The 21844-nt window shown below is 38.7% G+C and overlaps 1 protein-coding gene and 1 long non-coding RNA gene across 2 annotated transcripts in view; one reads left to right on the top strand and one right to left on the bottom strand.

Moving 5' to 3' along the window:
* Positions 1-21844, top strand: part of BLMH (bleomycin hydrolase) — a 47165-nt gene that overhangs the window by 10527 nt on the left and 14794 nt on the right. The window contains exons 7-11 of the mRNA XM_004746921.3: positions 14212-14367; positions 15278-15436; positions 15556-15623; positions 16892-17009; positions 19641-19710. Of these exons, the coding sequence (XP_004746978.1) occupies positions 14212-14367; positions 15278-15436; positions 15556-15623; positions 16892-17009; positions 19641-19710 (571 nt within the window). The remainder of the gene's footprint in view (positions 1-14211; positions 14368-15277; positions 15437-15555; positions 15624-16891; positions 17010-19640; positions 19711-21844) is intronic.
* LOC106005308 lies at positions 1711-6412 on the bottom strand. The gene is made up of 3 exons (XR_001178563.2): positions 6311-6412; positions 2691-3039; positions 1711-2248 (listed from the first exon to the last, which is right to left on the bottom strand). It is a non-coding gene; the product is annotated as an uncharacterized LOC106005308 (long non-coding RNA).

Here is a 21844-nt window from a genome sequence, read left to right as displayed (position 1 = left end):
CAGGTTGCTTGTTGTGATGACAGACCAGACAGACATGTTTCCATTTTGGAAACATGTAGTCCCCTTTACTGCAGTATTTTCTTGGTGCATCTACTTTTTTTTTTTTAGCCTTCAGATTTCCTTGGGATTATTAATGTAGTCTCTCAAAACTCCGTTAAAAACAAAACATAGGGGCGCCTGGGTGGCTCAGTGGGTTAAAGCCTCTGCCTTCCGCTTGGGGTCATCATCCCAGGGTTCTGGGATCGAGCCCCGCATCGGGCTCTCTGCTCAGCGGGGAGCCTGCTTCCTCCTCTCTCTCTGCCTGCCTTTCTGCCTACTTTAGATCTCTGCCTATCAAATGAATAAATAAAATCTTTAAAAAAAAAAACAAAAAAAAAAACCACATAAAGACTGGAAACAGTATTTACCAGTGCTATGAAAAGAGATAGGAAGCCATTATGATTTGCTGAAGAAATTCTATAGCAGTGGCTCTCAGCTCTTAAAACTGGAATATAGGCCTAGGCTTGCCCCAGGCGTGCAAGATCAGTTTCCCTGAGACTGGAGCCTAATTATCTGTATTTTTATTTTTTATTGTAAAAACATCTTTGCATAAAAAACATTTTCTAAATATCAAAAATATAAGAAGGTATACAGTGAAAAGTCTTCTTTCCCTCCTATTCTCCATCCTTCTAGTTCTCCTGTATCCCCCAACCAGTTTTTTTAGTTTGTTTCTATATTAGTTGTTAGTTATCCTTCCAGAAACCTTTTTTTTTTTACAATCCAATATGAGTTTATATTATTTTCCTCCTTTTTTTGCAGAGGCGTTAGTCTATGACTCATATTGTTCTGCACAGTGTTTTGTTTTTTAACTTAACAATATGTCTTGGTAATCTTTCTATATTAATACCTAAAGAGTTTCTGCATTTAAAAAATATTTGCATAGAATTCTGTTGTATAAATGATTTATTTGGTCCTTAGTAATGGACATTCTGATTATTTCCAAGCTTTTATTAAAAATATAATAAATAATCTTGTACATACATTATTTTGCATATATGCTTGTATAATTGTAGGTATATTTCTAGAAGTAGAAATTCTTTGTTTTTAGGTAGGCTCCATGCCCAGCATGGTGCCCAATGCAGGGCTTGAGCTCACAACCCTGTGATCAAGACCTGAGCTGAAATCAAGAGTTGGACACTTAACTGAGCCACCTGGGTGCCCTGAAGTAGAATTTTTTTAAAAGTAAGCTTTACTACACCCAATGTGGGGTTGAATTCATGACCCTGAGATTAAGAGTTGCATATTTTACCGACTGAGTCAACAAGGTGCCCCAAAGAAGTAGAATTTTTGAGTCAGGAAAATATTTATTTGTAATTTCAGTATGTAATGCAAATTATCTTCTTTGGGGAGTTTATACTCACGTCAGCAATATCTGATAGAACCTATTTCCCTTTAGTTTTACCAAGGCAATATAATTATCAAACAACTGGATACTTACCAGTCTGATAGGTCAACAGTTGATTGATGAATGATTTGATAGGTAAAGTATCTCATTATAATACTTTCTTACTTTGAGTGGGGCTGAGCATCATTTCTGTGAACTGTATATTCATATCTTTAACTTATTTTTCTTATAATTTCTAGGTACTCCTTACCTTGGCCCTTTTTGATATAAATTGCATTTTTTCCCCCTTAGTCTTTTGTTTATCTGTGATATGCTTTTTTCTTGCTATGCAAAATTTTTTAATTAGATATAGTATAATTTGAAATTTTTTATAGTTCTTAAGTAGAAAGACTTTAATTATGAAAGAATTCTTCCATTTTTCTTCTAATACTTGTAGGGCTTTGATTTTTGTATTTGAATCTGTAATCTGTTTAGAATTTATCCTGGCATAGGGTATGAGGCATGGATCTAACTTTTTTCCCTGAAGGCTACCCAATTTACCCACATTTTTTTCCTTTCCATCCTCTCTCTACCCCTTAATTTGATGCCATTTTTATCCCTTTAAAGCCTCTGCGCTTTCAGTTCTGTTCTGTTAGTTTTTTTATTCATTTGCCAATAACTATTTAGTTGCTGGAGCTACTTAGAGTGTTGTAATATTTGTGAGGCTAGTCCCGTCTCATTCTTCTCTTATTGTTTTCCTGGCTAATTTTGTTTTGGCATCTAATTAAGGCATCTGTGCTTTGAAAAGCTTCTCAGATGATTCTGGTTAAGATCCACTACTATGAAGGAAATAACATTTTCTAGTATGGTCTTCTCTTTTGGATTCTGGAAGAGAAAAGGGAATTATTCTTTTGATAGCCTTGGAGGACATCTCTGACCCTGAATAAGGGAGTAACCTCAGGTTAGTTCTTAAAGGTTCTTAAAGGAAAGAGAGAATGTTCACCTATTATGTTTCCTTTCCCTTTTTACTAAAGAGATATAATCAGGAAAATCAGTGAGTACTTAAGCCAAAGACTCCCATTAATAGTTAAAATTCTGAAGTAATATGAACTAAGTATTTAAATTCAGGCAGTCTCTTAAGTATTCTGGAGCTGAGAGTTAGTTGACTGAATTCCTTCAGAAGTGAAAATTTCACATCTCCAAACAATATAAAATCCTTAGTTTAAATGGAGATAAGTTGTGTATCATGTTTGCTTACAACCCTAAGTACATTTTGCATCATTATCTGTCATGAAAACCAAACATAATGAAGACATTTATTCCTTACCTTTCTGAACTATCATTTAAATGTCTTCGTTGGATCTGAGTCACTTTTTTTTATTTAGCTCATTGAGAATCAGAGTTGTTTCGAAAATAAACCTGCATTTCTTCTATCATAGTTTAGCAGTTATTCTAAAAAGAAAAACAAAAGCCCATGAAGATGTGTTTTTCTTCTTGAAGTGGATGAAAAACTTTTATCCTCCCAGCTCTTGACTTGAAATAATGTTCAGAATTGCTTGCTGAGTCAGACTTGGATCCAACCAGCCCAAGGTTCTGTTTTGATGGTAGCACCCACGAGGCATACTGTGTGAAGCATTCTGGACCCCCACAGCACTCAGTCACATATTTCTCAGTGCCTGTTATATGGGAGGAGTTGCAGATAATACATGTTAAGTAACTTACATTTAGTAGGGGAATAAAATGAGTAATACAAAGTGAAGTAAAGTAAATGTCTTAAGAGATATGGAAGCATGTCTAACTTCCGAGATGGAATTGGTACATATTACTTGGGGGATCAAGGAAGGCTACCTAGAGAAAGTTGCATTTGAGATACACTTTGAATGAAGTAAGTTTGGAGTGAAAAGCATTCTAGATAATGCTTATGGGAGATTTGGTGAGCAGTGAGTAGGCTCTTTTTACCTAGAGTCTTGGGGAGGAGCAAGAATGGTATTTCTCAGAAAGTGATGTGAAGTCTGTCTGCATTAGAATCATCAGAAGCTTGTCAAAAAGTGCAGATGTCTGGGTCCCACTGCAGATATACTGAATCTGAATCTCTGGGGATGGGCCCTGTAATCGACATTAAGTTAGTGATCCTGAGACACAGTGAAGTTTGAAGCTAGAATAATGTGGAAAGTTAGAATTAGTCATAACATCATGAGAGTTTTGAATATTAGTATATGTGCTGCCGAAGCAAGCACGAGTTTTGAATATTAGGGTAAGAGTTTAAGTAGGAAATGAGCAGGTAGAAAGATGGGAGGGGAGTGATGTGAAGTAAAGCTGCCCTTTAGGAGATTAATTTAATTAGGTGAAGCTGGAAGGAGGAGAGTTAGACCAGTTACGAAGCTGTGGCTGTTCAGGTGGGACTGATTAGGCCTGAACAAGGGTAGTGACAGTAGAAATGGAAAAGAGGAAAGAAACTGAGAGCTCTGAGAGGAAAAATCTCTATGACTTGGCAGCTTACCTACCAAGAATTCATCATTAAAAATAATGTTAAGGAAATGAATAAATACAAACAAGAGAATCAGATTTATACATACAGACAACAAACTGATGTTCACCCAAAGGAGGGGGTTGAGGGACTAGGCAAAATTTTGGGGTAAAGGGGAGTGAGGAAAAAGGTTGATTCTTGTTAATTCCATAAAGCATTAATGGAGTACCTACTAAATACATTTCTAAGTGCTAGTGGTATAGTGATGACCAAGACAGACAAGGTCCCTGCCCTCATGGACTTTACATACTAGTGGAGGGAGACAGACAAGTAAATGAACAGGAAACTATCTAATGTGATATGTACTTTGAAGAACAAATAATATGGTGCTTGATGAGGTGGTTAGGAAAGGCCTTTCTGAGGTCAAATTTGAGCTGAGGCATGAGTAACAGGGAGACCAGCTATGCAGAGATGTGGATACAGAGCATACCAGACAGAGGGGACTGTAAGTGCAAAAGCCATAAAATGGGAGAAAGCTTAGTATTTTTGAGGAACAAAGGAAGGCAGTGTGGCATGAGCTTGGAAAGAAGGTGGGAATGGTTGGAATGGGTCATGTAGAGGAAAGGAGAACATGCAGCCTACAAGCTAGGGTAATGAGTTTGCATTTGTAACCATGGCAGTTAAAAAAAAAAAAAAATCCCTCTGAGTGTTTTGAGAAGGGATAGTAAAATAAAGAGAAAAAGTAGGGAGACTAGTTAAGAGGCTCTTCTGGTCCTATAAAGGAGAGGTTATAATGATTGGGACCAGGCTGTGAGGGTGAGGATGGAGAGAAGGCCATACATTTTGGAATATATTTCCAAAGTGAAGCTCTCAGGACTTGCTGAAGTTGGGGGGACATCAGTTGATGGCCTGGTACCTTGAGGGGCAGGGCTTGCAGAGACAAGAGAAGGTCTGTAGGCAGTTAGGGCAGTGTGTGGAAAGGGCTAGCAATTGCAAATGAGAAAAATAATAAATAATAAGGTTTTGGAGGAGGGAAAGAATAGATGTGGTTTGAAAGTAGTGCTTTCAAACTTCAGTGTGCTCACCATTTCCCTAGAGAGCTTGTTAAAATGCAGATTGATTTAGGTCTGGGTGGAGCTGGAAAGTCTGCATTTCAATTTCTTTGATTCAAACGCAGCTCTAGAACTACTCAAAATCATCATTTGACTATTAGTTATCATCTCTCTATATGAGCACATTTAACATCACAGAGGGGCACATAGCTTTTAAGTCTACTTTTTAGTGTCTGTCCCTGCCTGAAAATATATTTAATGCCTCCAGAAAGTATTTCCTCTGCCTGCTTTTGAAGGCACAGTTGGGTGTTTTATAATTTGTTCTTAATTTATTTTAGAGAAAGGGAAAGGGGCTGAGGGGGCAGAGGGAGAGGGAAAGAGAGTCTCAAGCAGGTATAGTCCGATGCAGGGCTTGATCCTGCTATCCTAAGATCACAATCTGAGCTGAAACCAAGAGTTGGGCACGTAACCTACTGTGCCACCCAAGGCCCCTTGATTTTTTTTTTTTTTAAACAGATCAGTGCCTTTCTTCTGTTCCCCACTAGAAGGCAGTAGAGAGCTGTCTTCTCTCCACTGCGTAATCAGCAGGAGCCAAGGTCCCTACTCCTTCCTGCTTATAACTAGCTTATTTACCCACCACACTGAACTTTCTTCAAAGTTCAGCTCTTTCCTGCTACCACCTTTGTGTCCTTGGGGCCTTTCTACTCTGAGATTGTAGGTCATTTTACCTTTGGGCCTGATTTCTTGGTCAGTAAGTTGGAGCAGATGATTTTTCTTTTTAAGATTTTATTTATTTACTTGAGAGAGCTGAGTAGGAAGCCCATTGTGAGGGGCTCGATCCTAGGACCCGGAGATCCTGACCTGAGCCAAAGGCAGATGTTTAACCAACTGAGCCACTCAGGCGCCCCCAAGCACATGATTTCTTAGGGGCACTGTAGCTTTGCATTTTTATAACAGTAAAAGCAACTAATATTTCTGCAATGCTTTAGACTTTATTGTATATTCTCTCAACAACCCAGTGTTGTAAATACAAATTTAAGATTCCAAGATTCACTTCTGTAGTGGTTTGAAGCACTGAAATCTTTTAGCTCTGCCAGTTTTGCTCCATTACAAGTAGTTAGGTTGTTATCTTTTTTTTTTTTCCTTTTTAAAGATTTTATTTATTTGACACAGAGAGAGAGATCATAAGTAGGCAGAGAGGTAGACGGAGAGAGAGGGAAGCAGGCTCCTCACTGAGCAGAGAGCCTGATGTGGGGCGTGATCCCAGCACCCTGAGACAATTACCCGAGCCGAAGGCAGAGGCTCAACACACTGAGCCACCCAGGCACCCTTAGATTGTTATCTTTGAACCGCCTTTCCATTCTAACCCTTCTCACTACTACAGCTTACCCTGTTCGTGTCTGCCTGTAGCCAGCTTTAAGCTCTCACCTTTGTAAGGATTCATGACTGACTCTCAACTTTGTATCCTCCCTTCCTCCTCCCACTTGATGTCCGTCTCCCATTGAGCCAGGGGCATGGGAATTGACTTAGTCCCACATCATTTGTCTTTAAATTGAGGTCTGCATGTTCTGTGTTCCATGTTCCATGCCTCCTGCCTTCTGTGTTCTTTTTTCTTTTTCAATTCCTTATTGATTTTATTATTTACCATGGTAGACTTCAGCAAATCATTGCACATGAACAGATCTCTGTGATTGGGTACAATATTTTTAGGGACCAATCATAATGGACCTTTTTTTTTTTTCCACAAAATTAGACTTGAGAGGCACAACCTTTCTTTATAATTTACATTCTGCCTACTTATAGGCCGTATAATAGGTAAAATATAGGCAATAAGTATAAATGGATATAAACTACAAATAGGACTTGGGCCTTTCTGACCCCAAGTGAAGCTTTTCTGATACCTTTTAGGTTGTTCCACATATCCACATTGTGAGGTTAGTTTAAAGTCCCAGTGATTTTATAATTATATATATATATATTATATATTATATATATATATATAATTTATGTATTTATTTAACAGAGGGAGAGATCACAAGTAGGCAGAGAGGCAGGTGGGGGGTGGTGGAAGCATTATATATATATATATATATATATATATATATACACATCTATATATGTATATATATATATAATTTATGTATTTATTTAACAGAGGGAGAGAGAGAGAGATCACAAGTAGGCAGAGAGGCAGGTGGGGGGTGGTGGAAGCAGGCTCCCCGCTGAGCAGAGAGCCCGATGCAGGGCTCCATCCCAGGACCCTGGGATCATGACCTGAGCCGAAGGCAGAGGCTTTAAACCACTGAGCCACTTGGGTGCCCCAACTCCCAGTAATTTTAATTAGCCAAGGAGATGGACCCATAGAAGCCAGCTGGCCACAGGAGGCAGGTATAGTTGTGGCCTATGGCAGCGAAGTTTCCCTTTACTCCCCAAGTTTCCCAGTAAGGGAAGGATCTCCGTGAATCCTTCTCCAACATCAGTTTTTGGCACACTACTGCCCTCTTATGTTTGGCTCATGTTACAGTTTTAAGACCACATTCTCTACCAATCTGAACTTAAGGAAATAATTGCAAACATTGGATTCTCCTGGGTTTTTGTTGTCGTTTTCATTGTTTTTTAAACTGTAGTGAGAATCATAAGGATTACCTCATTAATTGGCTGAGAAGTGAGAGATAAACAGAATCAGTTCCCTGGTAGCGCTGACACATAGATCTCTCTGCCTTCAGCTTTCTAGCATTTTGGAAAGCCTGTATTCCCTGAATCCATTCCCTTGGCTCTCTCTTAATACCTTTTTTTATGGGGTTGGTTCCGACACTAAGTTTAATCTAAAATCACAATTACAAGTCATCTCATCCAGTAAATATTTCTTAACACATTTACCTAGTAGTGTCTAGCCAGGCATTGGGGATTTAGCAGTGAACAGAACAGACAGGAATTCCTGCCATCATATAGTTTACTTTTCTAATAGAGAGAGATGAATAAAATATATAAAAAATATCATAAAAAATAACCAGAAGGTTAGTGCTATGGAGAAAAATAAAGAAGGGAAAAACAGAAGTTCTGGGATGGACACTGGGTAATTTCAGTTGAAGTCAAAAATATATTTCCCTAAATAGACTAATTGTGGTTTTCAATATGTACTTATATTCTGAGGAATATGGTTATAGTCTTACTTTATTCAGTTGTGTGCAGTGACTTGTGTTCAATGCCTGGTATTTTTCTTTTGTCCTGAATGCCAGGTGCATCCTGTGAGAAGCAGGTGACACTCCCAGGTTAACCACCAGAGAGCAGACCTGGCTGTCTAAAGCTCTCTTGTCAGTTTTGTACCTTTGAGAACAGAGAATGTTATTTTAGAACAGCCAGGCCTCTTATCAAGAAGATAGAGTATCAGGGCCTCTGGAGATTATACTTTGGAAAAAATTTTTTTTATGTTAGAGCTTATTTAACTATTGTTAGTTGGGTTGGAACCAAATATTTTTTCCAGAGGGTTACACACTGACCTAAATGTGAATGACTTTGGGTAATTTATAATTATGGTAAACAAACAATATAAAACAAAGCAACATGTCTCAAATTATAGTTTTACTAAAATTCAAGAGAAAGATGGTACTCTTATCCTCATTCATGCCTTATAGGCATCTTTAGTAAGAATTCAGACTTACAAAACATATGCATTAGGACATAAGCATTTATCTTGCAAATGGATTCACCATAGAATCTATTTAGATGGTAAAAATGAATTTCCACTAAGGCATTTTTAGGGAGAAGGAAGAAATGATTTAACATTATTTCTTTAGATAGAGCCAAATGGACAGTAAGGTACTATGTAAATTATAGTATAAAACATTTATATTTATATTTAAAATGTGTTTAAAGTAAACAGAAATTGACCTAGTTGTCTTCATCTTCATTAGGCCTGGCCCTAGCCATACACATGTGACAAATACTAGTTGGTAGTACACATCATTTAACAATGTGATGACTACCAGAGGGGAGGGGGGTGGGTGAAATAGGTGATGGGGGATTAAGGAGTGCACTTGTCATTATGACCACAGGATAATGTATGGAAGTGTTGAATCACTATATTGTACACCTGAGACTAATAGAACACTGTATGTTAACTGGAATTAAAATAAAAACTTTTAAAAATGCTCATCATTTAGGATTATGAAACCTTCCTTGTCTAAGCATGTTCTAAATGTACACTTTCACTGTTATTGTCTTGAGCATGGTTACCAGGGATGGTGTCATCCTCATGATGACAGATTCCTAAGGTTGCCATTTGTGACCTTGGTGCTGAGCAAATACGAAGGATTCTCTAGTCCATACGAATCCCATACAGTTCATTAATCCATGGTTAGAGTAGCTCAGTGACAGTTGCTAATAAGATGCGCTGCCCCTTTGGTCTTAGAAACCAACCTGAGAATGATAGAGCATTAAGAGAAGGGTGGTTTAAGCACCAGCTGTTCAGGCTCTTATAGTAAATATCAGTAAAGAACATTCTCTCTTGGAAAACAGAACATAACAAAATGAAAGGCAAGCATAACCTCTTCTGTTGGTTAATCTGCTTCTGTTAAGATAGCAGAATCATGCTTTGTCTTCTATTATAAGCCATCAATTAAGCTCTTTATCCTTAATTATTGGCCTCATGTTGTAGGCAGGCATGTAACTCTGTTAATTTCTGTTATTTTAATTGCTGTCACATTCTAGCTTTGGTCAGTACATAGGTTTCAGTCTATCCCAAGGCTTTTGGAGGCCAGGAATGCAGTGGGGATGATGAAAAGAAGTAAATACGTAGCAATGTCAGTTTTTGATGATGAAATACAAATGCAGACTGAGAGATCTCATGTGTGTGTGTTCCTGATGAGTGACGAAGTCAGACGGGGCTGGGGTTCTCTAATAAATTTCCCTCCAGATCAATCTGGAGAAAGTCCTGGCTTCTGAAATCAACCACTCAAGTAAGCTCAGAAGTACTCAAAACTAAGCTTGTTAAGAGGTCTTTTGGGGTGAAAGAAATAGATGGGGATAGGAGAGACACAGATTATCTGGTGATTCTCTAAAACAAAGGCACGAGCAGAGATTTCTGAAGGGAAAGGAGCGTAAAGTGGAGGAAGAATGTGGGTTCTGTCAGTTTAAGGACAATAGAGTTCTCCAGAGTAGGTGGTCCAAGGAGAGGAAGGGGAAGAGTGGTGTTTCTTATAGGCTGTAGCTTTGTTTTGTCCTCTGAGCATTTCCTTTTGCCTGCTTTTAGGGTACCTTTGGGATCTGGCACAGGTCATTCTCTGAGATATGTCATCTTCCTTGGTTGAGACCACAGGATGGAAAGAGCCCATAGAATTAGTAGGACGGGGGCGCCTGGGTGGCTCAGTGGGTTAAAGCCTCTGCCTTCAGCTCAGGCCATGATCCCAGAGTCCTGGGATCAAGCCCCATATCAGGCTCTTTGCTCGGCGGGGAGCCTGCTTCCCTTCCTCTCTCTGCTTGCCTCTCTGCCTACTTATAATCTCTGTCTGTCAAATAAATAAATAAAATCTTAAAAAAAAAAAGAATTAGTAGGATGTTATTTTATTTTTTTATTTTTTAAGAATTTATTTATTTATTTGACAGAGATCACAAGTAGGCAGAAAGGCAGGCGCGGGGGTGGGGGGAACCATGCTCTCCACTGAGCAGAGAGCCGGATGCAGGGCTCTATCCAAGGACTCTGGGATCCTGACCTGAGCCAAAGGCAGAGGCTTTAACCCACTGAGCCATCCAGGTACCCTGAGTAGGACATAATTTTAAAAATAAAATAGCTCCACTGCTTCCAAGAATGACTGCAACATAGGTAGGTTTGGCCCCCCTAATCTTATCCAGGTTTAGTATACCTTAAAATGTAGAAGGACCAAGTTTGGAGATTACTTCATCCTAATAGAGAATTTTCCAAATTCTAGTCTATGAAATGAGAAAATAACAATGTTACTTTGGGAGCCATTGTTCATCCCTTAACTGGAGGAGAGAGAGAACAGTCCTTAATGATAAGTAGAATTGATAGGTGATGAATTACTTGTATAATCAGCTTGTGGCAGGTGTGAATCCATGGTCTGTTTGTCAGAAATGGACTGGAGCTGGTGTGTTTGGCTTCACCACCAAACTCTACATGTTGGGAGTATAGGAAAACATTGCCTGTACCTGTGAGTAAAGCCTTAATGATCAGAATGTTTTTAAAGAGAGCAGAAGTCCAGTTCAAAGCCTCTAAATTCAAATTTCACACCAATCACTGGAGAACTTTTGATTTAAGAACTTTTGATTTAATATGGTTCTTCTAGGGCTTGTTGGGCTACATCTAAGACCTAGTTACTGTCCCTACTGATTAAATCTAGTTGCAGGGGGAGACCTTAGAGAAACATAAACGGCTCTAAGCACTCCGTTAAATTTTTATGCCAGAAGTGTTCAGAGAACGGAACAGTTCGTGTGAGCTGGAATAATTAATTGGTGAAAACTTTCTGGGGGAGGGGTATCCTGCCCTGAGCTGTAAAATGGGAGTAGGATTGGGATCCACAAACAGAGGAGACGACAAAATTATGAAAGTGATAGTGAGCTGAATGCCTTCAGTGGACAGTAAAGAGAGACACAGACTAGCCTGAATGGAGTGTGGGATCTATGATGGGAAGTTAAGATTTGGTGAAGTTATAGGGAGCCTTTAAAAACTGGGAAAGAGGGGTGCCTAGGAGGCTCAGTGGGTTAAAAACTGGGAAAGGCACATTAAAACCACAGTGAGATATAATTACATACCAAAATGACTAAAATTAAAAATAGAATGTCAGGTATTAGGAGGAATGCAGTACAACTGAAACTCTCTTACCCTTTTTTCCTCTCACATTGGCAAGTATGTAAATTTCTTTAACCCCTTTAAAAACTGTGTGGATAAAAATGGCCATAGCAGTTTTATTCATAATAACCCCAAACTGCAGACGACTCCTGCATCTCATCTCAGGAGAGTAGATAAACTAATCTGTTGACACAGTGAAATAATAACACAGCAAAAGAGTATATGCTGTATGAGTCCATTTATATGAAGTTAAAGAAAGGCAAAATTAATCAATGCTTATATAAGGCAAAATAGTAGTTACCTTGGGGGAGGTGTCAGTTATTGCTTGGTAGTTACATGGGTATGTATGTATGCAAAAAGTTGAATAGAGCTGTGTATTTCAGATTAATACACTTTACATACTCAATATACGTTATGTCTTAGTAAAAAAGTGAGAATAATCAGATTCTGGAGTTTTAAATTTGTTGTGGGGGGTATTAGGGAAGCGTTATGGAATCTTAACTGGGGAGGTGATTTGAAGAAACTGGTACTTCTAAAATGAGTCATCCTCTTATAATGTGGAGAATGGAACAGTGTCATATCTAGATCAGATACAGCGCTACGTGCTATAGGACAGACAAAATAGCGGAGACCTGGTCCTTAGCCTTCAGAAGTTTAAGGTCTTTTGGAGGAGATAAGTTACATGAAACCCAGAAAGTTAACAGTGATAAATGCTTGATTCATGGTAGTATGGAAATGGCACTGAAATCAGATCTGAGTTCAAATCATAATTCTGTCATGTATTAATTTTTTTACTTCAGTCAAGTTATTTATTTCCCTGAATGTTGGTTTCCTTCTCTGTAAAATAAGAATAACATCTCCTTTTGCTGAGAAGATTCAGAGATGTGGTATTCAAAGATTATAGTACAACACAGTAATATTCAGTAAATGTTCCCTTTTCTTAAACCCTTTACCCATAGAGTGATACTTTTTTTTAAACAACCTATGACCTTAGTTCAGATCATGGCTCGGCACTTACTGGCTATGTGACCTTAAGTAGTTTACTGAATTTCTTTGTCTCAATCTCTGGCAGGGAGGGGAATAGGGAGGGAAATTATACCTAGAGTGAGTGTTATGAGGAATTAAGAAAACCTAACAGATAGGTAGTATCTAGCATGAAAGAGGCACATTAAGTAAATATAAGATCATTTCTCTTGAATGTAATGGACTATACAAATGTGTAATACAAATAATGCAGGTAATTAGTGATGAAATTGGATCAGAGTGGGTACTGCAGGCTAGAGACAGAAGAGGTTCATCATGTTGTAATTTGAAAAGACATAGCAAATTTAAGCCATCAAAAGAAATGAAATCTTGTCATTTGGGACGACGTGGAGGAACTAGAGGGTATTATGCTGAGCAAAATAAGTCAGTCAGAGAAAGACAGTTATCATGATCTCCCTGTTATGAGGAATTTGAGAGGCAACGTGGGGAATTTGGGAGGTAGGGAGGGAAAAAATGAAACAAGATGGGATCGGGAGGGAGACAAACCATAAGAGACTCTTAATCTCACAAAACAAACTGAGGGTTTCGGGGTTGAGGGGGAGGTAGGGAGAGGGTGGTTGGATTATAGGGAGGGTATGTGCTACGGTGAGTTCTGTGAAGTGTTTAAACCTGGCGATTCACAGACCTGTACCCCTGGGGCTAATAATACATTATATGTTAATTAAAAATTAAAAAACAAAAGACCTAGCAAATTTAATATAGCAGAGGGAGCTTTTTCATGCTGTGACCTTAAAGAAGGTATTTCTCTATGCTTCTATTTTTGTCTTTTTATAAGATGAAAATAATACAGAATATACCCTTGGATTATAATGATGCTAACTTGAAGGTGTGACATCATTAGAAACTGCCACAACCCAAAAATGATGCCTTCCACTAGAAATTATTCTTGTTCTAAAAATACTTCTAATAGGCATTGTTACCCAAGCTCCACCTGAGAAGTTACTGTCTTTTCTATGAGTGGAGATCCCTGTCACAATCAAAGGAAAACCTAGATGCCTAAAGGGACGGTAATCCATTTATAATATGTCCTTTTGTTTGTCACTTGAAATATAATCAGCAGAGCAGCAACCCCGGTCTTGTTGAGTATCAGTGGTGAGTGGTTTCTTGGCCAAAGAAGTTTAATTTGCAAGGCAAATACTAAGCACTAAATATTAACATTTCAGAATTGTATTGTTCAGAGTGTTTATGAACTCACAAGTCAGCTGATCAAATCCTGGACATCACATATTGCATGGAACACTGGGTGTGGTGTGTAAACAATGAACTTTGGAACACTGAAAAGAAATAAAATAATATAAAATGAAAAAAAAATCCTGGACATCAACCTTCAAATTTTTGGAGCAATATTAGATGTCCTATGAAACTTCTGGCCTGAATTAGCAGCTGATTTCTAGTGTTTCCCAAGCTTGAGGAAAACAAAGAGGTAAAAAACAACACTTTCCCCTAGCCATTGCTCATTTGCCCTCCTTCTTTCTTCCAGATATTCCGAGTAGTATGCATTTGTTTGGGTAATCCACCAGAGACATTCACCTGGGAGTATCGAGACAAGGATAAAAATTATCAGAAGATTGGCCCCATAACACCATTGGAGTTTTACAGGGAACATGTCAAGCCGCTCTTCAATATGGAAAATAAGGTTGGAGACTGGCACTGGGAGCCACTGGCTCTTTACTTTCAAACATGTGTTGACTACAGGGAAGGCTCTAAGAGTTAACATGATGAGTTAACATTCTTGAGTTAACATGGATGGTCATCAGCCTGGACAGTAAACAAACTTTTTTCTCCTTTCCTCGGAGATATTTTATGTACCTAATGATGGAGTTGGTCTTCTGAGGATCTCTCACCTTTCCCCAGTGCTACTCTTCAGAGACTTCTAACCAGCAGTCAGTTTAATTCCCACACACTCCCCTGATTGGGGCCCAGAATTGATCTCAGGTGCAAAACAATAAAAGGAGATTAGGTGTTTCTCACTGTGAGTTCAGAGCATCTCTGTACCGTGGGCCTCACTGGAAACTTTCACATGGAAAGGAGCACTCTCCCCTCCTAGTTTTTCCTACTCTCTTTAGGTCTTCTCCACCAATCTAGCAAGATGACAGGAGCCTCTTACTTCCTTGGCATTTTGACCCTCTTAGAAGCAAGTGGCTTTGTTTTAGGAATGAAGTCTCAGTGTGGCTGCTGTCTTGCCAGGAGTTGAGCCTGTCTTGTAACTTGAGAACAGAAGTCTTATAGTGATGGGATATCCATCTTGACTTACTCAGTGCATACAATTCGTGAGAATTGGATTTGGGGCAGTTCTTGTCAGTAGGAAAAACCAGTAGATGCAGCTCCCAAAGGCTGTTCCTTGCACTAACTAGATATGCAAGAATCTCTCTTCACATGACTTTGCCACCTTTTGTTTCTTTGTTATTTAGCAAGGTACTTGTAATGTTTTTTTCTTGCAGACAAAGGTGATAAATTTGATGCCATATATGAATTTAGAGGAGAGGTGAACCTTGTTTGACCTTCCTGGTTTTATGTTCTAATCAACATGTTACTAATCTCAATAGATTTGTTTAGTGAATGACCCTCGGCCCCAGCACAAGTACAACAGAGTTTACACAGTGGACTACTTAAGCAATATGGTTGGCGGGAGAAAAACTCTATATAACAACCAGCCCATTGACTTTTTGAAAAAGATGGTTGCTGCCTCCATCAAAGATGGAGAGGTTGGTATTGTTTCTGTGTCTTCCCCATTGAGGTTAAAAACCTCTTCTTCACTTGTTTGGTGTAATAGGAAGGTGAGATTTATATTGACTTTTTTTCTTCTTCCTTCCTCTATTTCTAGGCTGTGTGGTTTGGCTGTGATGTTGGAAAACACTTCAGTGGCAAGCTAGGCCTCAGTGACATGAATGTGTGAGTACAAGAAATGTAAAATAGAAAATATCTGTGGGCTATTGTTGGAGTGCACTCCTGGTTTGAAATGACTCAGTTGAGGTTTGCCCGAAGATTAAGGATGGCCTGAGGGTGGGTCTCTCTCTTTCCATCTTGTAGAGTTTGAGGGCTCATTGCGTAAACTCTGTATAACATATATGTTCTAACCTGGGAGATCAAGATCATACTTCATATTTAAGTTGAAATTGTTGCGTGTTCCTAAAAAGCCATCCTATATGAGAAAAGCACTTTTAAAAAGGAATTGATTATTGTATAAATCTGCTCAGTACATTTGAGATGTACTGAAAGGTTTTCCACACTTCTTGTTTACTGTTTCATCTTCCTTAACTACTACCCTTACTTTGATGCCTTATGTATTTTGTCTTTATGACTACTAGGAGTAATTTGCATGCATGCTTTAAAGCATGTCTCCTGATTGTTTATGGCAGTGAGGTTCATTTGCTAACCAAATAATACAAAATTCCTTGACTATTAAAATTAACCCCTTTACAGTTTCTTATTATTAGCTATAAGAAGTTGAGTAAGTAAGTAGTTAAGAACAGAGAAATCTTCTAAAACAGAGAATTCATGATATTTTTTTAACTTTGACAATATTCTCCAATATTTCTGACATTATTTATTTAAATATCACCATCAGTAGTGGTCTAAATGAGTTCAGAAACTGGGTGGTTCTGAACTGGGTGGTTCAGTTCGAAAGAGACTTTTTTTCCTTTTTTTTCCTTGAGAGAGAGGGATAGGGAGGGGCAGAGGGAGATTGAGAATCTTACGCAGGCTCCACACTGAGTGCCAGCCCGATGCAGGGCTCCATCTCATGGGGCTCCCTCTCATAATCCTGAGATCATGACCTGAGCCAAAATCAAGAGTCGATGCTTAACCAGCTGAAGCACCTAGGTGCCCCAAAAGAGACCTTTTTTAAAGAGATTACTTCAAAATTTTTTTTTAAGGTTTTCTTGCCAAAATGACCAATACAAACTCATCTTGTCCGCCTTTGAGATGGGGAATTTGTTTAATACTTCATATTTTCCTCAGTACTCTTGTAGCACATAGAGAATGGAATCCCAACAAGAAACCAAATTCTGCATCTGTACCATATTCTCGGAAGAGCTACAGCCCATATTTATTTGAACTATGGATCTCCTTACGTTTCTTTTATGTCCCTTTTACAACCAGAAGCCAGTTTCCCCCCTTGATTGTACTGTCTTTATTCTGTACTACCATTCTTTTTACAGCTATGATCATGAGTTAGTGTTCGGTGTCTCCTTGAAGAACATGAATAAAGCTGAGAGGTTGACTTTTGGTGAGTCACTTATGACCCATGCCATGACCTTCACTGCTGTCTCAGAGAAGGTATGACCCTCAGCCTGCTTACTGCACTGTTTGCACAGGTAGACCTACGTTCTCCTGTAGACTGTTATCTAAAAGAGCTTCATTTGTGTGATTTCTGTTAAAAGTTAGCTTCCAAGCAAGACATTGGCACTCATATCACTTGGGGTTTGGCTGCATGCTCGGAGATAATAAAAATGGGAACTTTGGGTGAGGAACAGAATTTGGGTCAAAAGGGAGTAAGGAAGTAACGGCTTTTCTGTGACTTTGGAAGATCTTGATGTGAAGAGAGGTCAGCGAGAGAACGTGGGAGAGAAGATAACTTCTATGTGTAAGGAATTAGAATATGCCCTGAAAGTGTTCATATCTTGATGTCTTATGTTTTCAGGTTTACCTTTTTTTCATTTGTCATTCAGATTCTTCTGCAGTAAAATGTCAGTAACAATAATCAGTGGACTCCTTGCCTGTGGCTGGATTTATACAGAACTATTCAGGAAATTGGATGTCAGGTGTTTAGAATTTCCTATGAAATACTCTGAGTAGTAGCATCACTATTTCTAGAACCTGGTGTTGGAAACAATAACTAAAATTTTACCTTTCACAAATAGGCTTCCCTGTTTCTAGGCTGTAGAGTATATATTTCACTCCTGCGCTCAGGGATCATAAGAAGAAAAGACTTAGAACTACTTTAGTTCTTTACCACCACACAAAAAAATGTTCTTTTTCTAGCCTAATTGCTAGAAAGAAAGTTATAGAATAACAACCTTGCCATTAGAAGCTAAGTGTTAGAAGGAACTTTTCATAAAATACTATTAAAAAAAAACCCAATACTTAAGTAAACAAAATACTAAAATACTTAGAGTAAAATACTAAGTGGTTTAAATTTTATATTTTTATATTTATTTATATTGTATGTTTGGACCTGCTGTATTGGATTTGTAACAAAAACTCCTTAAATTAAAGTTAAACTTTTAAGTTATTTAGTAAATTATTAAAAAATAAATAAATAAATGAAAACCTGTAATTTCCAGGAGAGGTTCAGTTTTGTTTTAATCCTTTTCCATCTCTGTTATATTCCTAATTTTCAGAAACAAAAATCATATACACTGTGTCATTTTCTCTGGAACTTCTGTTCTTTGGTATGGCTTATTAACATGCCTTTTTTTCCTCAGGGAAATGGAACTACGTTATATGCTACTAGTATAAAGCAGAATTTATATGATCATAACTGGAATTCTGTATTGAAATCTCTCTCTTCCCTCAGTTTGGGTTTTGGACCACCCTACTAATTTGCACTGCATTTGAATGATTATGCAAAGATAAATGCTAGTAGCTCTATTCTGGGATATCCTTTCTTAGTTGCTGATTTCTTGGAATCCCTATGATTGAGGTCCAGGTATTATTTCTTATTTGTAGATGACACAGAGAAGAGCTCTCTAGGTCATGCAGGAATTCATTGGCCAAGGAGAGGAAACATTTGCAGACTCATTATAGAAAATGATCTTAGGCTGCATAGATTCTAACGGTGATATTTACAAGGAAAGTAAAAATATACTATGATGGGGGGACAGAAACCCAAAACAGACATCTGATAGGCTAGCTCCAAAATGTATAGTTTAATTGTGGGGTTTTGAAGGTACCTGGGGCCAAGATTAAGAGGTAGTACAGATAAGGGTGTTTGAAACTTGTTGACTTGATTGTTGGCTTTTTCTGAGACTGAAAATTACTGAGATCTAAGAAAACTGCCAAGGGAAGAGTCAGATCCCATGTAGGTGAGACTCATGCACTTATATGCAAGTGGGAGTTGACAGATGAAATCATTGGGAGCCAGCTGTCTTCTCAAAGATTTGAGTTGTTTTGACATCAGTGAATGCCCTGGGTAAACGTAAAAGAAAAAAGTCTTCCCAGATGGAGCCTTCCTCTTGTTCTGCTCTGTTCCCAATAGTAAAGGTTATAAATGAAGGTTATCATTAAGTGTCATTGTCCCTTTAAAGAGATTATAATTGAGTATATTTTATTAATGAAGATAAAGGAGGGAGAACAAGAGCTGTCTGGATTTTGTTATAGGAAAATACTCTTTTTACTTTGGCTTTGCCATTCTGTCTCTTTTTATTAAATTCAATATTTGTGTTACCGAATCAGTAAAAGCGCACATTGAAGCATATCATTACTTGGTTCCACTAAATAGAAAATTAGGCAGTATGATGAGAATGTGTTTGTTTTCTTTTTAAAACTCTGACCGGGTCTTAGAGTCATTTCTAAAGTGAAGCCTTTACAGAGAATGCTGACTGATAAAAGCAAGGGTCCCTGGCTTCCGATGGTATTCACCACTCTTAGTAACTTAATATTTCATATTGTCAGCCAAGTAGCAATTTAGTATGCTTATTTTTGGTTTAGAATATAATGTAAAGGAGAGAACAGTATTTGTCATTTTGTTAGGTATATTGTATTTTTATTCCCAAGAAAGTTAAACCTCACTTCTACTAGAGTATCCCTTTGGTTATAGTAGAGTATATGTATGTTCCTGATCATGTACATCATGGCTCTTTAGAGAAGGCTGTTTTTTCTGAGTAGCTGCAGAAGAGCTAAAATTCCATGACACGTTGGCAGGAGGGATCTGTTTCAGACTATACACTGTTATCTATTCTTTTGCAGGATGATCAGGATGGCACATTTGTGAAATGGAGAGTGGAGAATTCATGGGGTGAAGATCATGGCCACAAAGGTGAGCTTAGTCTGGTAATGCTAACTCAGGGTGACTGGCGTCTGTGCTACTCTCTGCCTCCTAAGAGATACAGGTAAAAAGCTGCCCTAGTGTGGAGCATTTTTCAGTAATTAGTTCATTAGCTAGACTGCCCTACAGAAAATCTGAGGATCTAGTTTTGCTCCGTGATCCCTGTGACCAGCGTGTTTTGCCTGAACCCACAGTTGATTCTGAGACCAGTGTGTGCAGGCCTTCATTCCACACCATGCTGACCCCGTAGACCTCTCTGCACCAGGACCACTTGACCAATGAGCAGGTTGAGTTCCCTTTGCCGGGACACTTGCTGTATAGCATTTGGTGCGTTTTCATCTACCTCACCAACTCTAGAAAGTCACAATCTTCTCAGTGGGAGAATGGGATTGGCAAGAAGCTTTAGCCATTTATTGGAGTCTCCTTAGAAGTTGTGAAGTCCAAAGTGCAGAGGAATGCCCAGGCAGAAGACATAAGGAGATTATAGTAATTGAGCTAAAAGCTAACAGGTATTCTATGAGTTATAGCGTTCTATGAGGTGTATATATATATATATATATATATACACAAAATGAAGAAAATAAAAATATAAAGTAATCTTGTCACCCAGAGATCACTACCGATTAACACTTTAGGGTATATTCTTGCAATTTTTTTTAAAAGATTTTATTTGAGATGGTGAGAGAGAGCACATGCGTGCATGCACAGGACCCAGGCTCCCCACTGAGTAGGGAACCCAACATGGAACTTCATCTCAGGACCCTGGGATTGTGACCTGACCTGAAGGCAGATGTTTAACCAACTGAGCCACCCACGCGCCTATATTCTTGCAAAATTTGAGACCATACTTTTTAAAGACAGCTTTTCATAGTAGATAAAATCCTTTTAAGGTGTGATTTAAGATTTTATTTATTTGAGAGAGAGAGTGAAGGAGCAGGGGGAGGGGCAGAGGGAGAAGCAGGCTCCCAGCTGAATGGGGAACCTGATATAGGCCTGGATACCAGGATTCTGGGATGAATGAGCCAAAGGTAGATGTTTAACTGATTGAGCCATCCAGGTGCCCCTAAGGCTTTTTTATTTCTTAATTTTTAGGGTTTCAAACCCAAAGTGGCAACTACCACAAAGTATTAGGCGAGAGAGCATGTATGTGCATGTGTGTGGGTGGTATTTTGTAGCAGCTCTTTACCAGAGTCCACATTCTGAACATTTAGCCAATGGATTCTGGCTAGGAAAAATGTAGTAACCACAGCTTGCTAGACTAGCTAGAAGACTGACGAGGTGCAGGTAGGGAATCCAGTGAGAGATACCCAAACATTTGGAATCCAACTTCAGCACACATCCCCCCAACCAAGAATCAGGCAGAAATTTCCTTACTAAATAAGAAAAAGAAAATAGAGATCTTAGCAACTCTTTGCCTGTTCTGTCTTTAGATAGTGATTTCCCAACCGTGTTTGTCAGAGACTAGGATTTCCAAGGGTAAGAGGTAGGGAGCAGGTGTGCACGTTTGGAGGTGAGCAAATATAAATGATGTCATTTATATTTGAAGACTGCTGTCGTTGTTCTAAATCTTTTCCATCTTGCCATGATGTGATCCTTGGTGGATTTTCACTCACCATGCCTGGGATCTGCCATGAGACTTGGCAGCTCAGTATCTCTGTGTAAACAAATACAAGCGCTGTAAGTGCATTTCTGTTCATCCTCAGTTGGGTGGGCCCCTTCTGTGAGTTCGGTGATTGTTCTGTGGTTATGGGCTGCTTGTTAAATTAACTATTATGAATTATAGGGCAGTATATTTTTAAACTGGTGCGTCCTTATATGATGAATTTTATTTTATTTTATTTTTTTTTAAGATTTTATTTATTTATTTCACAGAGAGAGATCACAAGTAGGCAGAGAGACAGGCAGAGAGAGAGGAAGGGAAGCAGGCTCCCTGCTGAGCAGAGAGCCCGATGCGGGACTCGATCCCAGGACCCTGAGATCATGACCTGAGCCAAAGGCAGCGGCTTAACCCACTGAGCCACCCAGGCGCCCGATGAATTTTATTTTAAGACAAATACACACTGGGATTAGGTGAATTAGAGACCTTAACAAACCTTGCAGAAAGATTAAGATAACTCATGATTTA

Source organism: Mustela putorius, unplaced genomic scaffold (genome assembly GCF_011764305.1).
Source record: "Mustela putorius furo isolate JIRA1106 unplaced genomic scaffold, ASM1176430v1.1 tig00003962_pilon_pilon_pilon, whole genome shotgun sequence".
Lineage (NCBI taxonomy): Eukaryota > Metazoa > Chordata > Mammalia > Carnivora > Mustelidae > Mustela > Mustela putorius.
Note: the sequence above shows the minus strand (reverse complement) of the source record. Positions and strands in the feature narration are given on the sequence as shown.